This window comes from Toxorhynchites rutilus, chromosome 2, assembly GCF_029784135.1.
Source record: "Toxorhynchites rutilus septentrionalis strain SRP chromosome 2, ASM2978413v1, whole genome shotgun sequence".
NCBI classification, from domain to species: Eukaryota; Metazoa; Arthropoda; class Insecta; order Diptera; family Culicidae; genus Toxorhynchites; species Toxorhynchites rutilus.
Genome location: NC_073745.1, coordinates 93625515 through 93650818, shown reverse-complemented (window position 1 = coordinate 93650818; position 25304 = coordinate 93625515). Strand labels below are relative to the sequence as shown.

Below are 25304 nucleotides of genomic sequence, written 5' to 3'. Positions count from 1 at the left end.
CATAGGGTCATAGGAATAGCTCGGTTATCCACAGTTTACGTGAATTATTTCCAGAGTATGGATTTCAGTAAAAAAGTTCAATAATTTAGTAAAAATATATGAAACACTCTCAGGCAGCTCAATCCGTTTAATGATAAATACGATAAACTCAGGTTGGGCGCAGTTTTAGAATTCTTGAATACGGAATAGCTTTTATTTTATTTAAAATGTGTCGGTGATTATATTTGAAAAAATATTTATTCTTCGTGTCCACGTGGACACATTCTATACCCCCTCCCCCCTCTCCGTGGACAAGGATAACGTGAAAATCACATCAAAATGCAGAGGGACTATTCGATTGGGCCCAAAAGTGTAATGTGGAGCAACTAACGCAAATTTTTTTTACTATGCAACTACAACGGAGCGGATTTGATTACTATTCAAGGAACACAAAAAATACCATTCATTTATTCCAGTTTCTGTAGATAAAATAGAAGTTAGATTTTAAAACTCGAAAAACTTCCGAAAACGACCGAAATATTAGGTAAATTTTGTTTCAGAATCACTGTATCTCGGGAACAGTAGCGATTAGAAAAAGTTTTGCCTGTACCTTTTTTATTGCAAATCTCGCGTACTTTCATAAAATCGGGTGATGCTTTATGTAACAATCAGATCAGTAATGTACAAGATTTGATCTAAGATCATCGGCGACTTAAACATCACATTTTTTCAATTCAATCACGGTTGATTATTTTACAAATATATAAGAATCCATTTTTAACTGAAAATTGATATAGTAATGATGAACTTCATCCACTGTCCCATGCACTGGAACTGAGCACATAAGATTTATTATATATTTTTTGACTAATAGCAATTGCTCACTTAAGTTTTTCGACGTGTTAATTCTTGTTAATACTATTTGAATGAATTCTACAGAAGCACAACTGCTCCCGACTAAACATTCGAACTATATGCCGATGTGAAACGAACTAATTTACTTTCCACTTATGGCGCCCACATACTGTTCAGCACTTGCGCTATTTCAGCACAAATTTTCTATTCACTAATTCTAACTCTAACCGGCCATTCTTGCTAACATGCAGATTTGTCTTCTCCTAAGACCTAAAAAACGCGAATACGATCAGAAGGCTCGCCCCTAAAAATAGTTATCAGCCGCGGTACCATCCGCGTTCGTTCTTATTTTTATTTTCCAACCAGTCTGGAGCCTATCTTTCGAGCACATTTCCGAAGCCGAGATCCAGAAACGACCGGGATGATAACCAAGAAGAGGACCAAAAACCTTTCTAGCCGTCCGTATATAAGTGGGTCCGTGCTGGGAGGTGTCATCACAGTCCTCATCGTGGTCTTCCAGAGAAGGTCTCGAGCAGAATTCAGTCAGAGCAAGTGCCGTTTAGTATAACTAGTGCAAACATGTTGAAGATCAAAGTGGTAGGTGTGACTAGGAAATGAGATCCGGTAGTTGAAAAAAACAAACGTGAAGAAAATCACTCCACATAAGGCACAAAATCCGTCTATATTTTTGTGCCGATACGTTTACTCAGATTTAAATCTCAAAATGGGAACTTGCATTACGAACATTTTATCGGCACTGTTAAATAAAAAAAAATGAATTCATCGAATTGTCAATATCTGATCAATGAACCGTCCCTAATTAACATAGTTTCGGCAGAATTGATAAGTGGCAATAATTGAAAAAAGAAACTGGTACTGATTTCATTTGAGATAAAAAATCGGGGAATATAATATAATCCTTCGCCTTCTCAATGAATGACAAAGTGACACTGAATTTCCAATATTCATCAGTTCATAAACGATAAATTTGAAATTGTATTTTTTAAAAACTTTGAATGCACATTTTGATTCAATACTGCTCACTCATTCATTGATTCCTTTTGGGGTATTTCATTATTTCCTGACACTAATCTAATTTCTCTTATTTTTACAGCTTTCCATGCTGCTTATGGCAGGAGCCGTAATGGCCGAACCCGTTGGATATGCCTACTCTGTCCCATCGTTCACCTCGGGCGGTGGCATCGGTGGTGGAATTGGCGGTGGATCTGGTTTCGGGGGAGGTGCTGATTTCGGAGGCAGCTCTGGCGGCGGTGGTGGTAGCGGTGGAGTAACTACTATCATCCTTGCAACCGGTGGTGGTTCCGGCGGTGGAGTTGGCGGAGGCTCTGGATTCAGCGGAGGACTCGGTGGTGGATTCGGTGGTGGCTCGAGCGGAGGATACGTTGCATCCACTAGCGCTGGTTCCAGCGGTGGATTCGGTGGAAGCTTCGGTGGTGGATCCGGATTCGGCGGTGGAGTCAGTGGTGGATCCGGTTTCGGAGGCGGTGCCAACGGTGGTGCTCAGGTTATCGATGTTGGACGAGTGATCGTTCTTTCTGCTGGCGGATCCGGAGCTGGAGTCGGTGGAGGCATTGGCGGTGGAATCGGTGGCGGTGCTGGTTTTGGCGGCGGTTCGTCCGGAGGTTTCTCGAGCTACGCCGCGGCTGCACCAAAGTACACCGCACCTTCCTCAGTGTACGGCCCACCCCAACATTAATGAAAAATTAACGGTTTGGAATTGGAATGCTTAACTGAACTCGAGCGTGATCATTGAACAAAATACGTTTGTTACCTGATGAAATAAAACCTCAGACAATTAAAACATAAATGGTAAAATATTTTGTATTTAATTTCCCACATTCACAGAAAATATAAAAAAATCATTTCGTGATGCACAAGTATCATGGCAGATAACGTGATAATTTTCTGTTTCGCCTTCGGCACTTCAAATTGGGTTCGGACAGACGATTTTACAGTATTTCACTATTTCACTTCACTATTTCACTATTGACTTTGAGGACCTACCTTTTTTTATTTTTTATTCACAAATTGAAACAATAATTTACAGAAACAGTAATCTGTACAAAGTGTCTAATATAACTGTTACATTTTCATTTTGCTTCCATCAATCTCAATTCAAGATTTGTCTGTGGGACCGTTTAGCCGTGACCTACTCGGGATCAGTTCACGTTCTCACATAACATTCACACATTTACCATTCCAACATTTACCATTCTCACATCCACCCACAAATGCCCTTACACATTTCTTTATTGGACTGACAATCTTAACCTAACTTAAAATTTAATGGGAGGCCGTTTACCCGCGGCCTATTCGGGATTATACTAACTTAACCTTTCTTAACCTACATTAACAAACATTCAAGTAATTTCCGAAGTGCTTTCTAAACAATAATTGGCTGTTCCATCTTTTTTCCCTTATGGTTTTGCGGAAATGGTACATTGAACAAGATTCAAAATATATCAAATTATAGGCAAAAGAGTTCTGTCCATAGCCATGGAGCTGCCTTTTCGTTTGTTTATTTGCCATTAATTTTTTTACGATCATTTCTTCTGGGTCACAAATTTTTATCCTCATTTTTTCATTGATTATATATAATACCCAGTTGCAAATAATTTTGGATGTTGTACACTTTTTTTATGCGATGCATGGATGAATCTACGGTCCCACAGGTATCACAAATCGAGAGTCTGTCCCACGTATAGAATGGCGAAACAGTTTATTTTTACATGGGGCAATGTCATTTAGAATTATAAATAGGGCATTTTTTCCACTTGTGGATAAGAAACTCTGGTGCACATTCTTCCAAATAATCTCCCATTCAAGACTTGGCAATTCTAATTCTATCCTCGGAACGATTTCAGTTCATATATCAAGCGTTTATATATAAGGCTAACTGACCCGGCAATTTTCGTCCCGCCCAAAATTTATTTTTCGTTATCACATCCACGTTTTCTTACTAAGCGCACGTTCATGGGTCCAATCGCAGAACTGTTCATTGATCGATCAACTAATCTACCCTTTAAAATTATTTTTTACTATAAAAGTTCAGTACTACTACCAAAACTCGACATTATATTATCAGATTATTTTCAGACACAATTCTCGTTCAAGATTTATCAACCACTTGCAAATAAAATGTTTCTCCGTTACATGGAATAAATGTTAGATACAAAAATTATGATGGAATAAAGACAGTCCTAAATCAGACAATTCCTTTCTCGAGTTTTGCTCTTATCAACACATTCGGCGATCCATTCTTAGGAGTGCGTTTTATTACATTAAAATACATTTCCGCTTTCGAACAAAGATCAATTTCGTTAGCTCAAACATTAAATAGGCTAACAACGCTTGTCAATATGTAATTGTCGAACATATGCGAATTGAATTTTTAGAATTTTCCCATTTTCCTTCAGAACTTTCCGAAAAATTCCAATTGTCATGCCAAATTTGATTCTGTTTGCTTGATAAGTCTATCGTCCTTTAAAAAAGAACGACCGTTCGTTCAATCTAGTTGGCGAACTAGTTCTTTCGCTAAATTGTTTACTTGTTTTACCATCTTCACTATTTGAGTTATAATCAAGAAAATTGCTGCATAAATTTCCTATCTAATGGTGTATAGCATAACATATACCGCATTAAAGCTTTTGCGTAATATGCATTTGAAATCCCGTAATTATTCGTCACATTTTTCTCAGAGTGAGCCCCCTATGTACAAAAAGAAAGACGTAGTCCTACGTCAAAAATATAGCAATTCCCAAAATAAATGGTATTACATAATCAGTTGAGGATGGTCGATTTATTTTTGCTCATATAAGATCAATACAAAAGCTGACCATCTGTTGCAATTTGTTTTATTATGTCAATGCACACTCGGCACAAAATATGCAAAGCGAATGTTCTTGTTCTTCTTTGTGCACTGCGTTCCATAACTATAGAACCACCCCATTTTTCTGAATTTCCAGAGATATGTAAGAAGTCGGTTGAATTGTAGTATATAGTGTAGAATACAATAACTATTTTCACTTATAAGACTGGCTTTTTGAACTTTATTGTTGTGTTCAGGCTCGAAACATTCAAAAAAATTAAAATTCCTGTGTTTTATAACTATAGAACCAGAAGGAAAAACTATCACTCCTTCACAAAATTAACGTCAATTTCACATGAATTACAAAAAGTTTCTAATTCGTAGGTCTTCTTTAGTTCTCAATTAGTTCAAGTAATCCATTAGGAGTGGTTTCGACCAAGCAGCGCCATGTTGTAGTGTATATCTCGTTCTACGCAGAGGACACTGCTCGTTTGAGCTCTTCAAATCACTTATACCGCTTGTAAGCTGGATCTACGATCACTCCTCATAAGTTCTTGACATGGTTTTCAGTTGGCAAACAAGCACAAAACTATTATAGAAACTTCGATGCTGATTACTGAACAGCAAGGCAATATTTAACATCGGCCAACCCACACATTCAGATCACCAATACAGAAAACCGAACAACACTAAACAAGATAACAAGAAAGTGATAGGAGAATTGGCGATCTAACGCAAAACGTAAACGATCGGTGAGACATCTGGATTTTGTTTTTGAACTAAGAAAATGATGCTAAAATAACCTAAAGCTCAAAAACAAATCACGTATATTTTACTTCCGGGCTTTCCAAGGTAGTTCTCACATGCAGGAATCGTGCATTTTTCTACTTGTGTTTGATTGTGCTCTCGAATTTCATTCTTTATTCCACCATTGTCAACATTTTTTTAGTTTTCACTACTGAAAGAGGTAAATAAATAACATGTTATATATAAAATTGCGCAGAATTAAATTTCTTACAAACTCATCGCAATCAAATAATCTTTTATGATTATAACATTGTAATTTATGGAAAGTACTACAAACCGTCCATAAGCTCACATGGCAAAATTTAAAACCATCATCACTTTCACCGCAGCGCCGCCTAGGTGTAGATTTGTACGTTAGATCGCCAATAGTGTACGAAACAATAATTCAGAAGAATCAAACGGGAAGACAATTGACGAATTTACGTTTGATTTACAACCAGATGGCGCAGCAAGTGAAATGAGGATGTTTTGTTTTTTTTGGTATGAAATTCGTTCAAATTTTCTAGAAAAATCAGAATTTATCTTCAAATTTCCCGGTTTCATCTATTCTTTCCACGCTGAAAAGGTTAGAAAATCACCATTTTACAATGTGCAATGTGTATTACGAGGAATGGCTTGTTATAAGTATTATAACTTTAATTTTTTTTCAACTAAGTAAACGATGAATAAGGTGTTTTGCGCTAAAAATACTGCAAATCCTTCTCGTATCGGCCCCTACATAATCAATGATATCAGCCAAATTGCTATGATATCGATTTCATCGCAATTAACCATAGTACCAATAACCGGTATGCATCATCAAACTTAAAATTTTCGAAGATTATCTATGACCTTTGTCAAATCGCGTGTTGAAACCATCGTAAATATACAAAACTCCAACTTTCTTACCATATACTGACGACATTCAATGGCTGAAATGAATCTAAATTGAAATAAAATTAATAATCACCACCGAATCTTGCTTTTCAGTGCGTAAAATAAACAAACACCCTCACTTTTATGGTTCTGAGCTCTAATGTAGATGTCGCATGAGCTGATTCAGCTTTGCGTAAATTCGTCAATAGAGAAAAAGTTATATAGGAATAGAGTTGGAAGAAAAACGGCAATTGGAATGGTCGACATAATTATGTCCTGTAAAATATAATTGAATTGTAATAAATTGTAAATATATGTTGAGTTGTAAAATGTAAAATAAATGAACTGTAGTGCATAAACCAAGTTGGGCCGTGTTATTTGGCGGTTTCTCACCCCGCATAGTATATATCAAGGAAAGAAAACCAGACAGTTCCATGTCGAAGGAGAGCAGGATAAGATCCTGCGCAAAGCAAAGAACCAGATACCAAACAATCAATCTACTTCTGGCAACGCATAAAAACAACAACAATGTGTGCGTGTGATGTGAAATCCGACGCTTTGTATCATTTCATCGAGTCACAAAGTGGATTTGATGTTTAGTACAGAATCTTTACACGAATTGATTTACAATACATTATTGATCCTCCGAAATGGTTTTGATCTTGCACATCGTGTCAAACAAAAACGACATGAGAGACATCTGCATTACAAATGGCTGTTGTCTTCTTCTTCTTCTTTTTGGCTTTAAGAGGGTTTAAACTTTTCAGTTCATTCGCCTCTAAAACATGGCTGTTGTCTGTCCGCTGGCCAAAGCGAGACTGTGTAATGGAAATTTATCTTTCTCTGTTTATCTTATACAGATTTCAAGCTTTCATCTCTACTGTAATCTACCGGAACTGTATGAAAAGCGCGCTGGTGGCAAGGATGACCGACGTTTGAATGTCGACCAATTTCTTATCCATATTCAGCAACTTCAACGATTCTAGTAGTACCTTTGGGACAATTTCGTAGCCTCAACCGAGCGCCACAACAACGATATCAAAATTGTAAACAATCCAGAATTTTGTTCAGCTCTGAACAAAATGGTTACAACCTCAATCGATTACTCTTCGGGCGCTCTTGTCGTCAATCATAACATCTGGACGGTTGTGGTGGATCGAAACGTCGGTCAGAAAAGTGCCATCCCATTACAAATCGAGACGATCATTTTCCAGGACAGCTGCAGATTAGTACCGGAAGTTCGTTACGATGTCTTTCAATGAAGTTGTGACGATCGGTGAAGGCTGCGTTGACCAGAAGTGGATAGCCTACCACAACTGAAGGGGCATGGAGTCATAAACCCTTCAACTGAAGATATAAACCATGTTGAAGTTTCGCTGGTTATATACCGCCGATGATGGCGTGGTCTTTGCAGCCATGAGTTTTATTTTTCTTGCATTCTCTTTCACCCAATTTCTCCAACGAAGTATCCCGGACATCGCACTCTTCGACGACAATAACTAGCATCTCTTCAATTTCATCCCAACACGTCTTAACCGTCGCGATGTAATACTGAGGTCTCCCGAATACAAGCCCAGATATTCGTCACATCGCTGATATCTGATAGAGCTTCGCTATACTCAAGCTTCTCATCATTTATGTGGTCATAAACACGAGTCTCGTTATCTCTGAATATTATAGTTTTAATGCAGAGTCAAAGTAAACGACCTTTCAACGATCCGGTATGCTGAATACAGTAGGAATTGACAATTACATAATTTTTAGAGTAATTGTTGTAATCGTAGGTTTAAATGCAGTATGAAGACACGTGCTTCTCTGTGCTATGTACAATTAGGAATGGCGTTTAATTGTTGTAATGAAGGTAATATAAACGTGGTAAAAGCAAAATACAGGTCGGACTCGATTATATACAGACTCGATTATATACAGACTCGATTATATGTGGTTCGATTATATACAATTTGGGACTCGATTATATACAGTTGGAAAAAAAATATGTTTGAAATATGACTTATTTCAAGAAGAAATGTAACCTTTCAATGTTAAGGTGTAATTTAAGTGACTAATTCATGTACAGTGGGGTAAAAATCGTGATTTTTGAAGATTTTGCTTGAATTTTCACCAGGAATTAATTATATCGATATTGCAGCCAAATTAAGATAGATCTTCTATCTTAATTTGGCTGCAATGTTGGGTGTCAAAGAACAAATTGTAGAGCGGTTAGAGAGCTTCAATTTGATTGATAGAAACAATCCAGTTTAATAAATAAAATCAGGATGACATTAATAATAACACATTAAAAATTACTAACTTTTAAGTTTTTCACTTCCAAAATGTTATTAAAATCCATTAATTTAGATGTTCTACTACTATATCCTGTATCAAATTTTCTCATCTTTCAAATGAAAGCAGCAGAATCGTCTTCCGTAGCGTACTTTGTAATGCAGAGCCAGTTCGAGGTAACAGAGTCCGAAACAAAAAAAAAGGTCTATAACTCTGTCATTACTGAAATTCGAACATATGCGTAGAAGGATTTTTCCATCAAATATGATCGTCTATCACCCTCTAAGAGAATCTGGATAAATTATTTTTTTTCATGTGAGAAAGGTATTTTCTGACTTTAAGGGGATGAATCAAAAGTCAAATTCCTCTTTTATATTAAAAAAAAAAGAAAAATACATGCAAAAAAACCAATAAAAAAATTTTTTTTTTGATTCGATTATATACAGGATTCGATTATATATAGTGAAAAGAAATCAGAAACTGTATATAATCGAGTCCGCGCTGTAATACAATTAGGATATGCAAATATCATAACATCTCTTTCATCGTAAGAATATTCCTACTCAACTATGGCCGAAGGTATCTCTAGACGTAGAGTTCGCAAGTGCACAGTTTCTAGTAGGAAGTGTTACTGTGAGTTTTGTTTTCGATTGGGCTCTGAACTGGTTGATAGAAGAGGATTTCATAACATCACACCTTCTAAATGTATCGTTTGCCACCTGCAGCTCCGGATAATTTTGCTGAAATACTGGCCCTGGCTTCCGCTGATCACCCTGCATTCAGCTCGATCAAGCAATGCAGTTCCCCTACCCTTCCCACGACCCTTCAAAACCTCCATTTCTTCGAACTAGATAGAAATTTACGAGCAACAACTCTGTCGCTCACATACGTATTGGGTTTTCTTCCCCTAAGGAAAGACTTTTGCTTATTTACCTTCTTAGTCATTGAATCGATCTTTGATTTGATCTGTTGTCCGAAAACTGTAACGAGAAGTACTGTTCTTCGATATATAATCACGTTATGATATGCACACCAAAGGACCACGATCAGCACATTCCAAACATCGTACGATCGCGGCCAGCCAATAGCCATCGTTCCGCTGCATCAGCATTACTCATCGATATATACCAGCAGCAGAACCCACGACGCCGTTCAGTTCTCATTCAAATTCTTTCCGTGACCGTCCACGTTTGCTTAATAAATGATATTTAGATAATAAACTGTATGTTGATTATAATAAACGTTTTTTAAAAGCTGAACGTCGAAGGCCACAACAAGATTGGCGCAGCCGTGCGGTTTCAGTGAGTGGAATAGTAACGAGTGTGAAAAAACAGTGTTATAATCAGGATTGGTAAATCCGATTAGAGTGAATCCGCGAAACATTAATACGAACTGTAGAAAGTGCTAGCATCTGACGCCGCTATCAAAGTGACGAAAGAGTTGAGGTTCCACCGCACACCGCACCCCACCACTGGAAGAACCGAAGAACCCCGCACACACGATTGCAAACGGTAAGTTTTTTTTCTCTCTTCTTTCTACGCCCCCACATTCTAAGTGAAATAAAACTCGCCCCGGTCAGTGATTTTTTTTGTTGTGCATCGAAGTCCGTTCTAAGAGAGAGACTCGGACGCAATTTTAATTATTACTTACCGCGTGGAGTAAAAGTGTTCTAAGAGAAGTTTTACTCCACCTGGAATTGTGAATTCTAAGCGAAGCACACTTCCAGAAGCCACACGAGTTCTAAGCGAACGTGTGTGCTTAAAAATTAACAAATTTGTGTAAACGGTGCAAGGCTTCATTAATGCCAAAAACACCAAAAAGTGCTCTGAAGAAAACTCGCAGCTTGTGGAAAAGCATTAATCACAGCAATTGCGACTCTTCGGACTCAGAAGAAACCATTTCATCCGTTGACTCAGGAGACTTGGCACACATCCCAATTGAGAATCCCCCCTCATTGGAAAATTTATTAATTGAAGAAAGCTCAGATATGGAGCAAATCGGCGCGCAACTCCAGAAAATGATGGAGATGATGGACGCATTTTCCACCAAACAAAAGGAACATGACGCCATGTTCCTGCAAATTGAATCGCATTTAAATGGAACAACGCCAGCAGAACAACCTACTGCACAACCGGTAATATACGAATATCACCAACCAACAACCAGTTTTGAGATGCTATGCAGAATTCCGGATCCAATCAAAATGATTCCAACATTCGACGGCAATTCGAAACAATTGAATGCGTGGCTAACAACTGCTCAGGAAACACTCAATGCTTTCAAAGAGCACGTTACGCCAGTGCAATTTAAAATGTATACCACTGCAGTAATACATAAAATCCAAGGGAAAGCAAAAGACATAATATGTCTTGCCGGTAACCCAGACAATTTTGAGCAAATTTCGGAAGTTCTGACAAATGCTCTCGGCGATCGTCAAGAACTTTCCACGTATAAATGCCAGTTATGGCAATGTAAAATGACTGAAAATATGAGTATTTCGAGATACTACAATAAATCAAAAAATATTATTCAAAATATTAAGACCTTGGCGAAACAAACAGAAAAATACCGTAACAACTGGGAAGTCATAAACGATTTTATAGAAGAAGACGCCTTGGCTGCTTTCATCGCCGGACTAATCGAACCATATTTTGGCTATGCTCAAGCCGCAAGGCCGAAAGATATAGAAGATGCCTATGCATTTCTATGTAAATTCAAATCAAAAGAAATAACAGCACAAAACATGACTTTTGATTATTCTCCAAAAAAGTATCAGAAGAACAAAGATTTCGATAACAAATCAAGCAGTAAAAATCCTCAATTGAATAAAAATCAGAAACCCTTCAAATTGGATCAAAAAAGAGAGCGAAATGAAATTGAACCGATGGACGCTACTACTACACAGAGCCGTCTGACAATAAATAGGAAAACAATAAATAACCATGAGACAGTCAAAGATGATCCTGAGGATGATATTGCAAAATCAGACACTGAATCTGAAGATGATCTTGATCTAAATTTTCACTTGGGATACACAAATCTAAATCCAACTTAAATTACTTACCCTATCTCAAAATTAAACATCCTAAAAATAATCAAACCCTAAATATTTTGATAGATTCTGGAGCAAACAAAAATATTATTGCACCAGGAATCTTGGGAAAAACTAGCACCGTACCAAATACGAAAATAAAAAACGTGTGTGGAACCAACAGTGTAACCGAAAAAGGAAAAATTGCTTTGTTTAACGGCGCTTTCAAACCCTTCACGTTTTACGTCTTGAAATTTCACAACTTTTTCGACGGCTTAATAGGATCGGAAACATTGGCAGAACTCAAAGCACGCATCAATTACGAAGACGAAACACTAACACTATTAGACAAACAATTTTCATATGCCAAATTTTACCCCACCAAACAACTTTACAATCATTTTGTAACAATTGAGACCACAAATAACGGTGATTGGCTTGTCCCCTCTTATCAAAAACTTTACAAAAATATCTTTATTAATCCTGGACTCTATAGAGCAGAAAATAATAAAACAACCGTCAATGTAATTTCCACATGTAGAAACCCCATAAATATCCCGAAAATTGGATTAACAGTTAACAATTTTGAAACCATTTCTCCCTTCCTAATAAAACACTCAGAATGTATTTCTGAAAATGAAATTAATGACATCATTAGAACAAATCATCTTTCATCATTAGAAAAAACCAAATTAATTCAAATTCTTCACCAACATCAAGCAGTTGTATCTAAAAAGGGGGAAAAACTCACATCCACATCAGCCACTAAACATAAAATTTTAACCACTAACGATATGCCAATTTACACAAAAAATTATCGGTACCCACATCATTTCAAACTAGATGTTCATGAACAAATACAAGAAATGTTAGATAATGGAATAATTCGACCTTCCAAAAGTCCGTACTCCTCACCCATATGGGTGGTCCCAAAAAAAACAGACGCATCTGGAAAGAAAAAAGTACGAGTCGTAATCGATTATAGGAAGCTTAACGAACATACTATAGACGATAAATATCCTATGCCTCAAATTGAAGAAATTTTGGATTCCCTAGGAAAATCTGAATATTTCACAACTCTTGATTTAAAATCGGGATTCCACCAAATTCCAATGGACCCGAAACATATCGAGAAAACAGCTTTTTCTACAGACAAAGGGCATTTTGAATTCACTAGAATGCCTTTTGGGCTTAAAAATGCTCCCGCAACCTTTCAGAGAGCAATGAATGATATCCTCGGTGATTATATTGGAACGAAGTGCTACGTGTATCTTGACGATATAATTATTATTGGATATAATCTAGAGAACCACTTAGAAAACCTTCAATTAATTTTAAAGCGTTTATCCGATTTCAATTTAAAAATTCAATTAGATAAATGCGAGTTTTTGAAAAGGCAAACAGAATTTTTAGGACACATCATAACATCCGAAGGAGTAAAACCAAATCCCGAAAAAATTGAAAAAATTCTTCAATGGCCTTTACCGAAAAATCAAAAAGAAATTAAACAATTTCTAGGTTTAATCGGTTATTACAGAAGATTTATTAAGGATTTTTCAAAAATCACACGACCCATGTCGAAGTATTTAAAGAAAGACTCGACAATTGAATTACAAGACACTTCATACATAAATTCCTTTAATACTCTTAAAAAAATACTATCCACAGACCAAGTACTGGCATATCCGCAATTTGATCATCCCTTCATTTTAACTACGGATGCATCTGGCTTTGCATTAGGAGCTGTCCTATCACAGATACAGGACAATGTCGAAAGGCCAATCGCATTTGCATCACGAACACTTTCGGATACCGAGTCACGATACGCCACAAATGAGAAAGAAGCATTAGCCATAATATGGGCGGTAAATAAATTTAAACCTTACCTGTATGGTCAAAAATTCACTCTTGTTACGGACCATAAGCCTCTAACGTTTATCAAAACTTCTGATAAGAATTCTAAAATCTTACGATGGCGCCTAGACCTAGAGAATTACGACTACGAGATTAAATACAAGGAAGGAAAATCCAATGTTGTAGCAGACGCCTTAAGCAGAATGCCAATTGAAGCAAATGTTTGTATCACAAATAATAACACATCTTCTAATATTTCAGATCCTAGAGACCAAGAGGACGGTGAAGCATCTGTCACCAATAATCCCCCACAATCGGACAATCCCGAGAACCATCCAAACCTTTCCGATTCCCAAACAATTCACTCTGCCGACGACTCCTCCAACTATTTCATCCATTTCTCCGAACGCCCGTTAAATTATTTCCGTAACCAAATGATTTTCAGAATTTCTCGACTGGATACCATAATACAAGAAACCCTATTCCAAAATTATCACAGAACTATAGTATCTCAAAATTCTTTCGATAAAGATCAAGTTACACACTTTCTCAAACTCTTTCATAACGGTAGACAAACTGCTCTCATGGCTCCAGAAAACCTCATCCAAACTATCCAGGAATCTTACAAGGAAAACTTTAGTCAGAAAGGCCATTTTGTTTTCACAGACCGAATGGTAGAAGATGTTCAAAATGAAAATAGACAGGACCAATTAATTGCAAAAGAACATGAAAGGGCACATCGCGGTATTACCGAAGTTGAAGCTCAAATTAAAAGATCTTATTTTTTCCCCAACATGTGCATAAAAGTGAGAAAATTTATAAACTCTTGTGAAATATGTAATACCCATAAATATGAGAGGAAACCATTCAACATAAAAATTTCTCCTAGGCCCATTACCGAAAAACCATTAGAAAGAATACACATGGATATATTCATAATAGATAAACATTCCTTTTTGTCACTTATTGATTCATTTTCAAAACATCTTCAAATGATATTTATAAAATCAAAGAATTTAGTACATGTTCAAAAAGCACTAGGAAAATACATAAGTACATTTGGAGTGCCCAGACAAATCATAACAGATCATGAAACAACATTCAGATCTATTCATCTTAAAGACTTTCTCAGCCAACTAGGAACACAGATAGACTACGCAGCATCTTCCGAATCCAACGGACAAATAGAACGTGCACATTCTACCATTATTGAAATATTTAATACAAACAAGCATAAATTCAGAACTATGGGCACAAAATCAATTGTTAAATTATCTGTAGCATTATATAATAACACTGTACATTCTTCAACACAATACACACCAAACGAAATTCTCTTTAACCAAAATAATATTGTTAACCCTCAAGAAATAATTAAAGACGCACAAGAATTATTCCTCAAAGCTAAGTTAAATATGGAAAAATCACAAAAACAAATTGTAAAACAAAATTCAAAGAAAGAGGAACCTCCAATTATTAATGATAAACAGGAAGTTTTTGTTATTCCCAACATCCGTACCAAAAAACAAGCTAGAGCCAACAAAACCAATGCTAACGAAGTAACAGATCGCACATTCAAAAATAACTGCGAAATAAAAAGACACAAAAATAAAATTAAAAGACCAAAAAAAAGATAACTTTTCTCTTTCTATCTCACATTGTATTACAGATGCTCATCTCATACATAGGAATCATCATCGTCATCTCAAGAATTTCATGTCAGGAGCTCACCATAAGAAATCTTCATAACGATCTTATATTAATGCAGAAGATTGGTTCTTGCAAAATCCAAACGGGAAATATTAGGATAATACATCCAATTAATCTTACAGACCTAGAGTCAACAATCAACCAACTTACAAGTTTGGTATACAATAATCAAAAGAATAATAATGTACTTAATCAGATTAGCAAGCATAAAATACGCGAATTGTATTCTAATTTTCTACAAATTAAACCAACTATTCATAAGAGGACCAGAAGATGGGACATCATAGGCACAGCATGGAAATGGATCGCCGGCAGCCCCGACGCCCAAGACCTACGAATCATCAACAGGAGCTTGAACCAACTAGTCAGCGAGAACAATCATCAAATCAAAATCAACGAACAGATTGGCAACAGTATCTCTGAATTAACAACCGCAATTAATCAAATAATTGAGAAACAGCATATCAATCAAATCATCCTCGACGATATCGACATAATTACAACAATTCTGAACATCGACACTATCAACAAAATTCTAATCAACATTCAAGAAGCAGTACTCTTCTCTAAAATGCGAGTTACCAATAGCAGAATATTATCCAGCAAAGAAATTAACCTGATAAAAACCATCCTCAACAATCAAGGAATTCAAATGGACATACCTGAAGAAGCACTCAATCTAGTGACCCCAAAAATAGCCACTAGCGAAAATACTTTACTGTACATTATCCACGTCCCAGAAATGGAACCGGAAGAATCAACAATTATCCGTATATACCCAATAAATCAGAACGGTATTGTTATAAAAGAATATCCCCAATTCGTAATCAAACAAGGTAGACAACTCCTTACCACAACGGAACCAGAAAACTACGTCCAATTAAACATTTACACAAAAGAGTTCAAAGACTCATGCATTTACCCACTTATAATGGGCAACGATCCGCATTGTGTGATGGAAAAAAGTGAAGAAACATCTGCAAAATTAATAGCTAATAACAAGGTCCTGATCACTAATGCAAAAGACCAGGAGTTACGTTCCGATTGCGGACCTAGTAACAGACATCTTTCCGGAAGTTTCATAATATCTTTCTCGAACTGCACGGTTACCTACATGGAACGCAACTTTACTTCAATCGACAAAATTAGCGAAGTTGAAACATTCCAAGGAGCTCTTCATGACCTTTCCATTAAAAAGCAAATCATAAACGATCACGATGTGGCAAAAATAGAAGAAGTAGCACTCTCGAACAGGAAACATTTAGACAAAGTATTCCTTCAACAAGAATCCGACCAAAAATGGAAATGGAGTCTAGTAGGAGGGACATCCCTGTCCTCAACTCTATTGATTGATATTATTCTATTTTTAATCTATTATCATCTGAAAGCTACTCAACAAAGGAAATCAAGGAAACGCCAGAAGTTGATAAACCTCGAACTCAACAACATCCTGCCAGGAATTCAGAATAACCAACCAAGTGCCGAGGACGACACTTTTTCACCCCCCCGATGAATCACGTTATGATATGCACACCAAAGGACCACGATCAGCACATTCCAAACATCGTACGATCGCGGCCAGCCAATAGCCATCGTTCCGCTGCATCAGCATTACTCATCGATATATACCAGCAGCAGAACCCACGACGCCGTTCAGTTCTCATTCAAATTCTTTCCGTGACCGTCCACGTTTGCTTAATAAATGATATTTAGATAATAAACTGTATGTTGATTATAATAAACGTTTTTTAAAAGCTGAACGTCGAAGGCCACAACAAGATTATATATATATATATATATTTAGCAGCTCATTTTGAATTTCGGAACGTGAACACTTGATTTTGTTCTTGAACGTTTTAACATATCGTTAAGCCTGGCCATTCGAAGCGGGATGGTATGGTGTGTTTGTGTGTGACTCCATTCTCCCGAAGAATCTTTTGGAACTGTTCTGACATGAAAAGAGCGATATATTCAAATTTGATGACGTTTCCGAAATGGTATGAATTTGTGACTATTTTTGAGCGATAGATCTGATCACCCAAATGTGCATAAGACGTTCATATTTAATTTCAACCATATTCATTTATTTATTTACAATCTCTTCATTTTTGTTATAATATAAACTCAAAAAGACATATTATTCTGAATAATTTTATAGTGATTTTTTTCAAATTATTATCACTTTAGCGACCGTGAGGTGGTCCGTAAACCGCTTTTGGTGCAGAAACGACTGGGGCAGCGGCAGCATAACTCGAGTGGCCTCCACCGACTCCGCCTCCGAATCCACTACCGGCTCCACCGCCAAGCCCACCACCGATTCCGCCACTTGAGCCGCCGCCGGTGGTAAGGATGATGATTCTACCCTCACTAACTCCACCGCCAATTCCACCACCGACTCCACCTCCAACTCCACCTCCGACTCCACCACCAACTCCACCGCCAATTCCACCGCCAAAACCTCCACCGACTCCACTATTGAATCCTCCACCAACTCCTCCGCTGGTAGCAACAATGGAACCACCGCCGAATCCTCCTCCTACTCCAGAACCACCGCCGAATCCTCCTACTCCGGCCCCCCCGCCGAATCCACCTCCAACTCCGGCACCTCCACCGAGTCCTCCGCCTACTCCAGCTCCCGAATCAGCGGTGAGGATGATGATTCTGCCAGCGCTGATAGCACCTCCAGAGCCCCCGCCAAAACCGCCTACAGAGCCTCCTCCAAAACCACTTCCAACTCCTCCACCGATTCCACCGTCAATACCACCGCCCAATCCAACACCACCACCGCTACTGAATGATGGGGTCGAATATGAGTACCCTACCGGTGGTTCGGCCAAAGCAGCTCCTGCTATCAACAGGACGGACAGCTGGAATGAAATATTGTTTGGTTCCGGTTTGAGTCTCGAACAATTTTAATGTATGAAAAATAAATGAGATGATTATTTAGTTCTATTTCGTTTCCAAGGGAAACACTGAGGTCAGTTATTTGATATCTTCCCAAATGTCACAGGCCGTACACTGACAAAAATAGATTTTCCACAAATTTTCTCAGGATGCTGTTTTCACAATAAAAGACACTAAATCCTTTTCAGTACTTCTGATCGCGAATGATTTCAGTCCACAATGTTTCGTATGACCACTCTTTTTCATCGATCATCGAGATCAACCTGCATATAACCATGCCACACTTAGGTTCCCATCACACCAGAAATACTATTGAGCACAAAACACATTTCCCTCAGGGAGCTGTGCCCTCTTTTTCAAATTTTCTTTGGATTTCACTTACCACTTGAAACTTGAACATTTTGCACGATTTTAGAGAACACAATTTAGAACTTTAGGTATGCTGAATTCCCGCCGAGATCTTCTCCGGAAGACTGCGATGAGGATAGTGTAGAAGCTTCCCCCCAGGGTACTCTTTTATATATGCATAGTATCACAGCAAATCTACTCCTCGTTTGCATCAGGACATTCATTTTGCTCCCCTCCACTTGCAAGTAGAGGCTGGTCCGGGTGCGTTGATTTTTGAATAGCATTCCGATAAGCAGCTTCTTGCTCTTTTTTCCGATGCAAACAGAATCGTGGGGCTGTTGGATGGTGCGAAATAAACGTGCCAAAAATTTTCATTTTTTCACTGAAATCGTGCATTTCCAAATGGTGTTTGATGTGCCGGTGCGCTTTCGTTGGCACTACTGTAGCTTCCAAAACGTAGCGAATATCATTAGATATTGATTGAGCATTCAAAGATGCAAAGTATTTAGCGAAACAGTAAAACTTATTCCTTCTTTTTTGTTTTGCAAATCTGCGATGCGTATTTGACCTTTGAAGCCGAAGTGAGTTTTGATTCGATAGCTCCGGGTCGTGTTCTTGTCTTGATCGAATGCTGCGCTAGAAACCTGACACCAAGTCATAGAGAAGAAGTTAAAGTAAATTGACATTTTGGAGAATCTTTCTGATAGGGTATCAATAGATGCTAGAAACATAATAAGAAAGATTGTGAAATTCATCAACTGTTGTTCTTATATTTCGTATTGGTTGGATAAAACACCTGCCCCAGTTCTATACAACGCCACGCCATTTCCAATTGTTTTTGACGTAGGACTACGTCTTTAAGAAAGGGTGCCAAATCAGAAAACAGGTCACGTTTTTATGAAATAAAGTTAACGTTAACAATTATTTTCTCTGTGAACGAATTCTCATGATTTGCATACCAATCGAATCGGAAATTCTCTAAGATTTGTTTGATAAGCTATACATTACAATTCGCTAATCTCTAAACGGTTTAAATTCATGAAAACTGGAAGATCCTTTTTTCCCATACATTTGTTCTGCCGATTTGTGTGCTAACCCTACCCGTATTTCGAATGCCTATAACTCGAACATTTCCTAACAGATCGGAAAGATGTTTGCATCAATTGATAGGAAATATTTCTACGCGTCTATGACAATTACTAAAATGTTATTTTTCATGAGATGAACAATTGAATAACTGTAAAATGTCAAGCGTTATCTAAACGCCATGTTTTGATTGGCCCGATTTACGGTTTCCCCAACACAGATTTCAGAATCGATGTCCCTGTAGAAATCCACTTTGTAAATATACATGCAAGTCTGGGGTATTTTTGTTCCCTCCGAGCTGCGTTTCCCTAACACGGACTTCAATTGATGTACCTGGGGGAATCCGCTTTGCAAATACATGCAAGTCGGGGGTAATTTTTGGTGTTGAGTACTTTTGTACTCGCTTGTCGTTGTGCAGACCGGAATATGTTTCCTTAAAACTTACTTTTAAACTGAGAAGCCTGGGAAAATCGTCATTTCAGATACTACAGGTGAATGAACTTTCACGGTTCGAGAACTTCGAAAACATGAGATGTGCAATAATTTCAGAGGGAAAAGTTTGACAATTTTTCCATTCAAATATTTTGGTAGTCCTAGGCATCATATCAAACGTAAAAGGACGTTCTTCAAATTTATTTGTTACGAAGTACATAATCTAGCTTTAGCTTGAGCTTGAGCTTGGGTAGAATGTACAATTCGTAGTTGCTCTCCGTGATTGACCTGAACCAACCAAATTGCACAAAGAACACACAGAATGACGCTTGGGACTAGCAAATCATTCTCGTTGTACAATTTTCGGTGATTCGAGTCTTAAATGGCCAATAACGACGCCGGCCACGTCCTTACAGTCACCAGGGAAAGGGAAGGAATGTTAGTATGATATTCGCCGCCCGAAGGCCGGAAGCGTCGCCTCTATAGCGTGGTTCCCTAGCGTTTATCATGGAAGGGACAGTTGTTAGTGGGAATGGTTAAGAAAAAATCAGGATTCACTGCGGTAAGTGATGTGATTTTTCATTAAGTATATTGTAATTATAACGTAATGTATGTAATTGTTGTCTACTATAGTTTGACAAAATAAAGAAATAAAGAAATTCTAAAAACGCGAACTCTCAACTATTTGGCGAAATGAGATTTGAAGAAAATATACATTCTTATTGGATTGATCATGCATTTCGTTATTCATCGTGCGCAGTACATAAATATTTTTCCTGACCTGATAAGGTCATAAAAAAACTTCTTTGAAAACTTTCGATCTATATATTTTTATTCAATCGAGGAGACCAATGTTATTTTTGGCAATTTAAGAAAGTCGCTAAGAAACCTTTTTAATATTCCTCTAATTGACGATATATTCTTAACCTGAGAAGGTCGCCGAGAAAATTATTTTAAACTCGCTAAAACAGACTATGTGTTTCGATTTTCGTAACTTGTATTATCTTTATTAAGATTCTCATTCTGAGAAAAATAGCCATTCCAGCCAGTACAACTATGAGACAAACGGATGAAAGAGTAAACAAAGATATAAAACTGCAATAGGAGACATCCAAGGGAAAGTGAGAGACAACCGACAATACTTAGCTTGAATCCATCTATCCAACAATTATGTTTATGTTCGGATTTTCTGGGAACTCTTCCTCATCTCATGCTCAATTTCGCACGAGAGGGTTACATGTAAAGAGAGATGTAGTTTCTCCCTCGCGAGCAAACATCAGATAGGAAAAAAACACGAAGCTAACATTCCGTCCGTTTAACTATTCTCTAACACTTTTTATTCTCTCCCTCTCTTCTCATCTACGAACACGATCATATTTTCAAGTACCACCACCCACATCGTTAACTACCGAACTAAAATTTTCACAGCCGCTACATGAAACAATCTACATAAACTGATGATTCTAATGTCCGGCATCCTAAAATAAAATACCACAAATGCCAACAATGATCTAAACCAAAATGCCAGCGAAACACGAAACGATCAAGTTCACTTTTATTTCCTGCACATAGCTTATGAACGCAGCCATTTTCTTTTTATTGCTACTACTATTGCATTTGTTCTTTCGCAATATGCACACAAAAGATGATAATAGCACATCACAAAGCGCTTCAAACGGAAAATCTCTGACACAATAACACGGTAACTCTAGATCGATATTATTTTTCTAGAAAATGCCATTTTCCACATTATAAAAGATTAAAAACAGAAGCACTGCACAGGCGCGACGAAAGGAAGACATTTTTCCGTGTCGAATCACGGCAAGCGACCAAAAAAAGCACGGATCGAGAGAAAGCTCGTCCGCACTCAACGACTGTCCGATGAAGACTCTTTATTTGTTACGAAGTACATAATCTATTACAAAAATTTCGATGCATTCTAAAATAATATTCTAAGTTGTAAACAAGTGGATTGCATAATAAAATCGCTGAGCTTTCTGTTAATCTCAAGACTATTCAGCTATGCAATCCACAGAGAAAACAAACAAACTCTACAAAATACAGAAATCAAACTACTATGAAAGTACAGCGAAAAACACTCGGCATGTTCAACAAATAATTTCACCATAACTCTTCAAAATAAATGAAATGATAAATATTGCAATTGTTCATGTTTAATCAAAACTCGATGTTACATTTTTTTTTTTATTTTGAATCATTTTATCATTTCTTTTCATCACAAAAGAGGTAAAAACAAATTGTAAAAATTTGTAACTTCATACAGTCATAAAACTGATTCCAGTTTCGTTGGACAAAATGGAGCAAAAATGGAAAATGGAACTTTTGACGAATTTCATGCCAACTCGATTGAGAGTGAAGACATTGGCCATTTAATCAATTTTGCATACTTGAAATATTGGACTTGTTTTGGTTGGACTTGGTTTTGAGAAGGGCTAAGATTTTATTCTTATTTTTTTACAAAAACTTTTACTCAAAACCTATGATATTCAAACAATTTTGGTCAATGATAAAAATATATCTTAGTTAATGTTTTCATGAAAAAATACCTAATTTTTTTTAACTCTCAAAAAACTATATGTTATAGAAAAATATAGACAAATATATATGTTATAAATTATAGAGAAGAGATTAAAAAGTTGTTGTTAAAAAAACTTTTTCTAGCAACAATTTTTTAATATTTTGTTCAAAGATATTACTACTAATGTTCAGCTCGTAACATTTAAATGTGTAAATTACCACGAATGACATATTCTGCAAACTTCTCTCTATTTAGCAACACTTCAAGAACATGTAAAACGCGAGAATTTACACACAAAAAATGATCCGAGGAGTTTTCAAGAGTCTCCATAAAAAATTACATATATTCCAGAAACTATGAAAGATAAAAAGTTGACACCTTCAATAAAAGTTCATATTCTAATAATATCTAAAACATTGTCGAAAACACTATATCGCTATTTTGTCTTTAAACAAGGATTAGGATTAGTTATATTTTGACATAGGACTATGTCTTTGATTTCTGTATAAGGGGGTCACTTTATGAAAAATGTAACGATTGATTAACAGTTATGAAACGCATATTACTCAAAATCGTTATTGCGGCATATTTTGTGTTATACACAGTGCATTCAAAAAGTTCCGGGACTGCTTTTTAAAGAAAAAACGAGATACTCGAAAGATTAGATATTAGTTTTCTACATATAGGCCTTCCCTTTCCACACAAATTTTTGAACGTTCGTAGCAGGTGTCGGAAGCAAGGTTACCATATCTACCTACAGGTTACCTTCATACAGATATACAGATTTTTCAAAATAACGATCCAATGTTAATTATGGTTTGATCTCAATAATATTTTTTACCCAAATCATCAATTTTATTCATTTAACATATTAATCAGTCTGAATGAGAGTCATTTTTGCATTCATATGTAGCGTGTAGTGGTGCTCTCTCATGCGAAAAGATGCAAATGTCTGCGTCATCGGCTAGCTTTATAATAAATAAATAACACTGTTCACCTTTTTCTTTTACTAAAGCACAGTGAATGCGAATTTGTACGTGGATACCATCAGAATCGTCAAATTCATAATATCTATGCCAATTAATGATACTAAAGCAAAGATTATGCTTCAAAATTAAGCTCATAAATTTAACCCTTTGCGGCCGTATTAAATTTCGACATGTATGTTGAACTGGTCGCAATTATTTTTACTTTAAAAAGCAATATATGTATAACTTGTAAGATTATGAAATATTAATAAGCTTCCTTTATTTTTTGTAAACTTTTGATTGTATTTACTAAACAATGTTTTTATATTTATGTTTAAAGAATATTTAATATATTTCTTCTTCATGTGATATCTTTCGAAATAGTTCCCAAAATGCAAAAATAATTAGTTTGGTGTCTTTCGCCTTTTATGTTTCTGTTTGAACATACAGAACAATGCTCTTTACATCTAGCACCGTTTTGATCCGTGAATAAGTTCACAAGACATTAAAGTTTATTCAGAAAAAGTGTGAACTGATACATTGTTGCATCAGGCTCAGTTACATAGGTTTACAGGAGCCGAACTCTTGGCTATACTTTTATTAGTATATATATATATATATATATATATATATATATATATATATATATATATATATATATATATATATATATATATATATATTGTGCTCCCGTGGCCGAGTGGTTAGCGTCATAACTAACATGCCGGGTGTTCGGGTTCGATTCCCGTTCTGGTCGGGGGAATTTTTCGTCAAAGAAATTTCCTCCGACTTGCACTGTGATCACGCGTATTCTAGAGCTTGCCACTCAGAATGCATTCAAGGCGTGTTATTTGGCATAGAAATCTCAATTAAGTACTAATAAAAATGACGCAAGTAATACTACGTTGAGACGGTGAAGTTCCTCTAGGAACGTTAGTGCCATTGAAGAAGAAGAAGATATATATAAAACCATTCTCCGAATCGGTACTGATCGGATCAAACGCGCCGTATCCGTGCCAATAATCGTACCAGGACACTTTTGTAGAAGACCGCATTCACTGTTTGGCCTGGAGGCACAATATTTGATGGAGGCTCACTGCTTCATAATTAAAAATTGTGACGCGACAAAAATTCACTGCGTTACTCTTATCAGCCAAAACTAGCTACTGAATCGAGATTGCGGTTCACGGTAGAAACGATAGCTGGGCAGAAGTTGGCGGAAAGTAGTTCGCGCGTTGGAACTGAGATAGCGCCGATTTTTGATTTTTGCGCGCGGTAGTCCCGGAACTTTTTGAATGCACTGTATAGGCGAACGACGCACGCCCTGTTTTCAACCTGAAATTTGATAATGATGTCCGTAAGGTTGGACGGTGAGATACCAGAGATAATTCGAATGTCACATATCGGAGCGAAATATCCAGTAAGTTCTGAATGTCAAATATCGTAAGTCTCAACTCTTAAATGAGTCAGAATATTACTATGGCGCTGTGTACGTTTTGATTTGTACCAGTGTTTTCATGTCCGTCGGCAAGGTATCTGGGTATATTGGTGCGGCTGCGATAGTCATCCTTAATCACATCTTATTACCGGACAGGACTGTCAAAGAATAGCATCCTGTCGATGGCAACTTCGAGTTTTGCAGCCTACTTTGTCCACAGTGAAATATATAACGAGTTACTGGGTTACATTTCCCAACCCGTATTGCTGAACATCTTTTCACAGTGTAGCATATTTCAACACAACATGCATTAGCCATTCAATAACCGGTCAACATTCCGAACACAGGCTAAATATTTTCACGCCGAAATATGACGTATCTTCCTG

The 25304-nt window shown here is 36.9% G+C and overlaps 2 protein-coding genes across 2 annotated transcripts; one reads left to right on the top strand and one right to left on the bottom strand.

Annotated features, from left to right (window-relative positions):
* The first annotated feature begins 1345 nt into the window (after positions 1-1345).
* On the top strand, positions 1346-2644 carry LOC129771312 (uncharacterized). The gene is made up of 2 exons (XM_055774831.1): positions 1346-1431; positions 1949-2644. Exons 1-2 carry the CDS (start codon positions 1414-1416, stop codon positions 2549-2551), a joined length of 621 nt encoding a protein of 206 aa, XP_055630806.1. The 5' UTR covers positions 1346-1413; the 3' UTR covers positions 2552-2644.
* A 14742-nt stretch (positions 2645-17386) lies between these two features.
* On the bottom strand, positions 17387-18564 carry LOC129765940 (uncharacterized). The gene is made up of 2 exons (XM_055766395.1): positions 18490-18564; positions 17387-18070 (listed from the first exon to the last, which is right to left on the bottom strand). Exons 1-2 carry the CDS (start codon positions 18505-18507, stop codon positions 17387-17389), a joined length of 702 nt encoding a protein of 233 aa, XP_055622370.1. The 5' UTR covers positions 18508-18564.
* Between the last annotated feature and the right edge of the window lie 6740 nt (positions 18565-25304).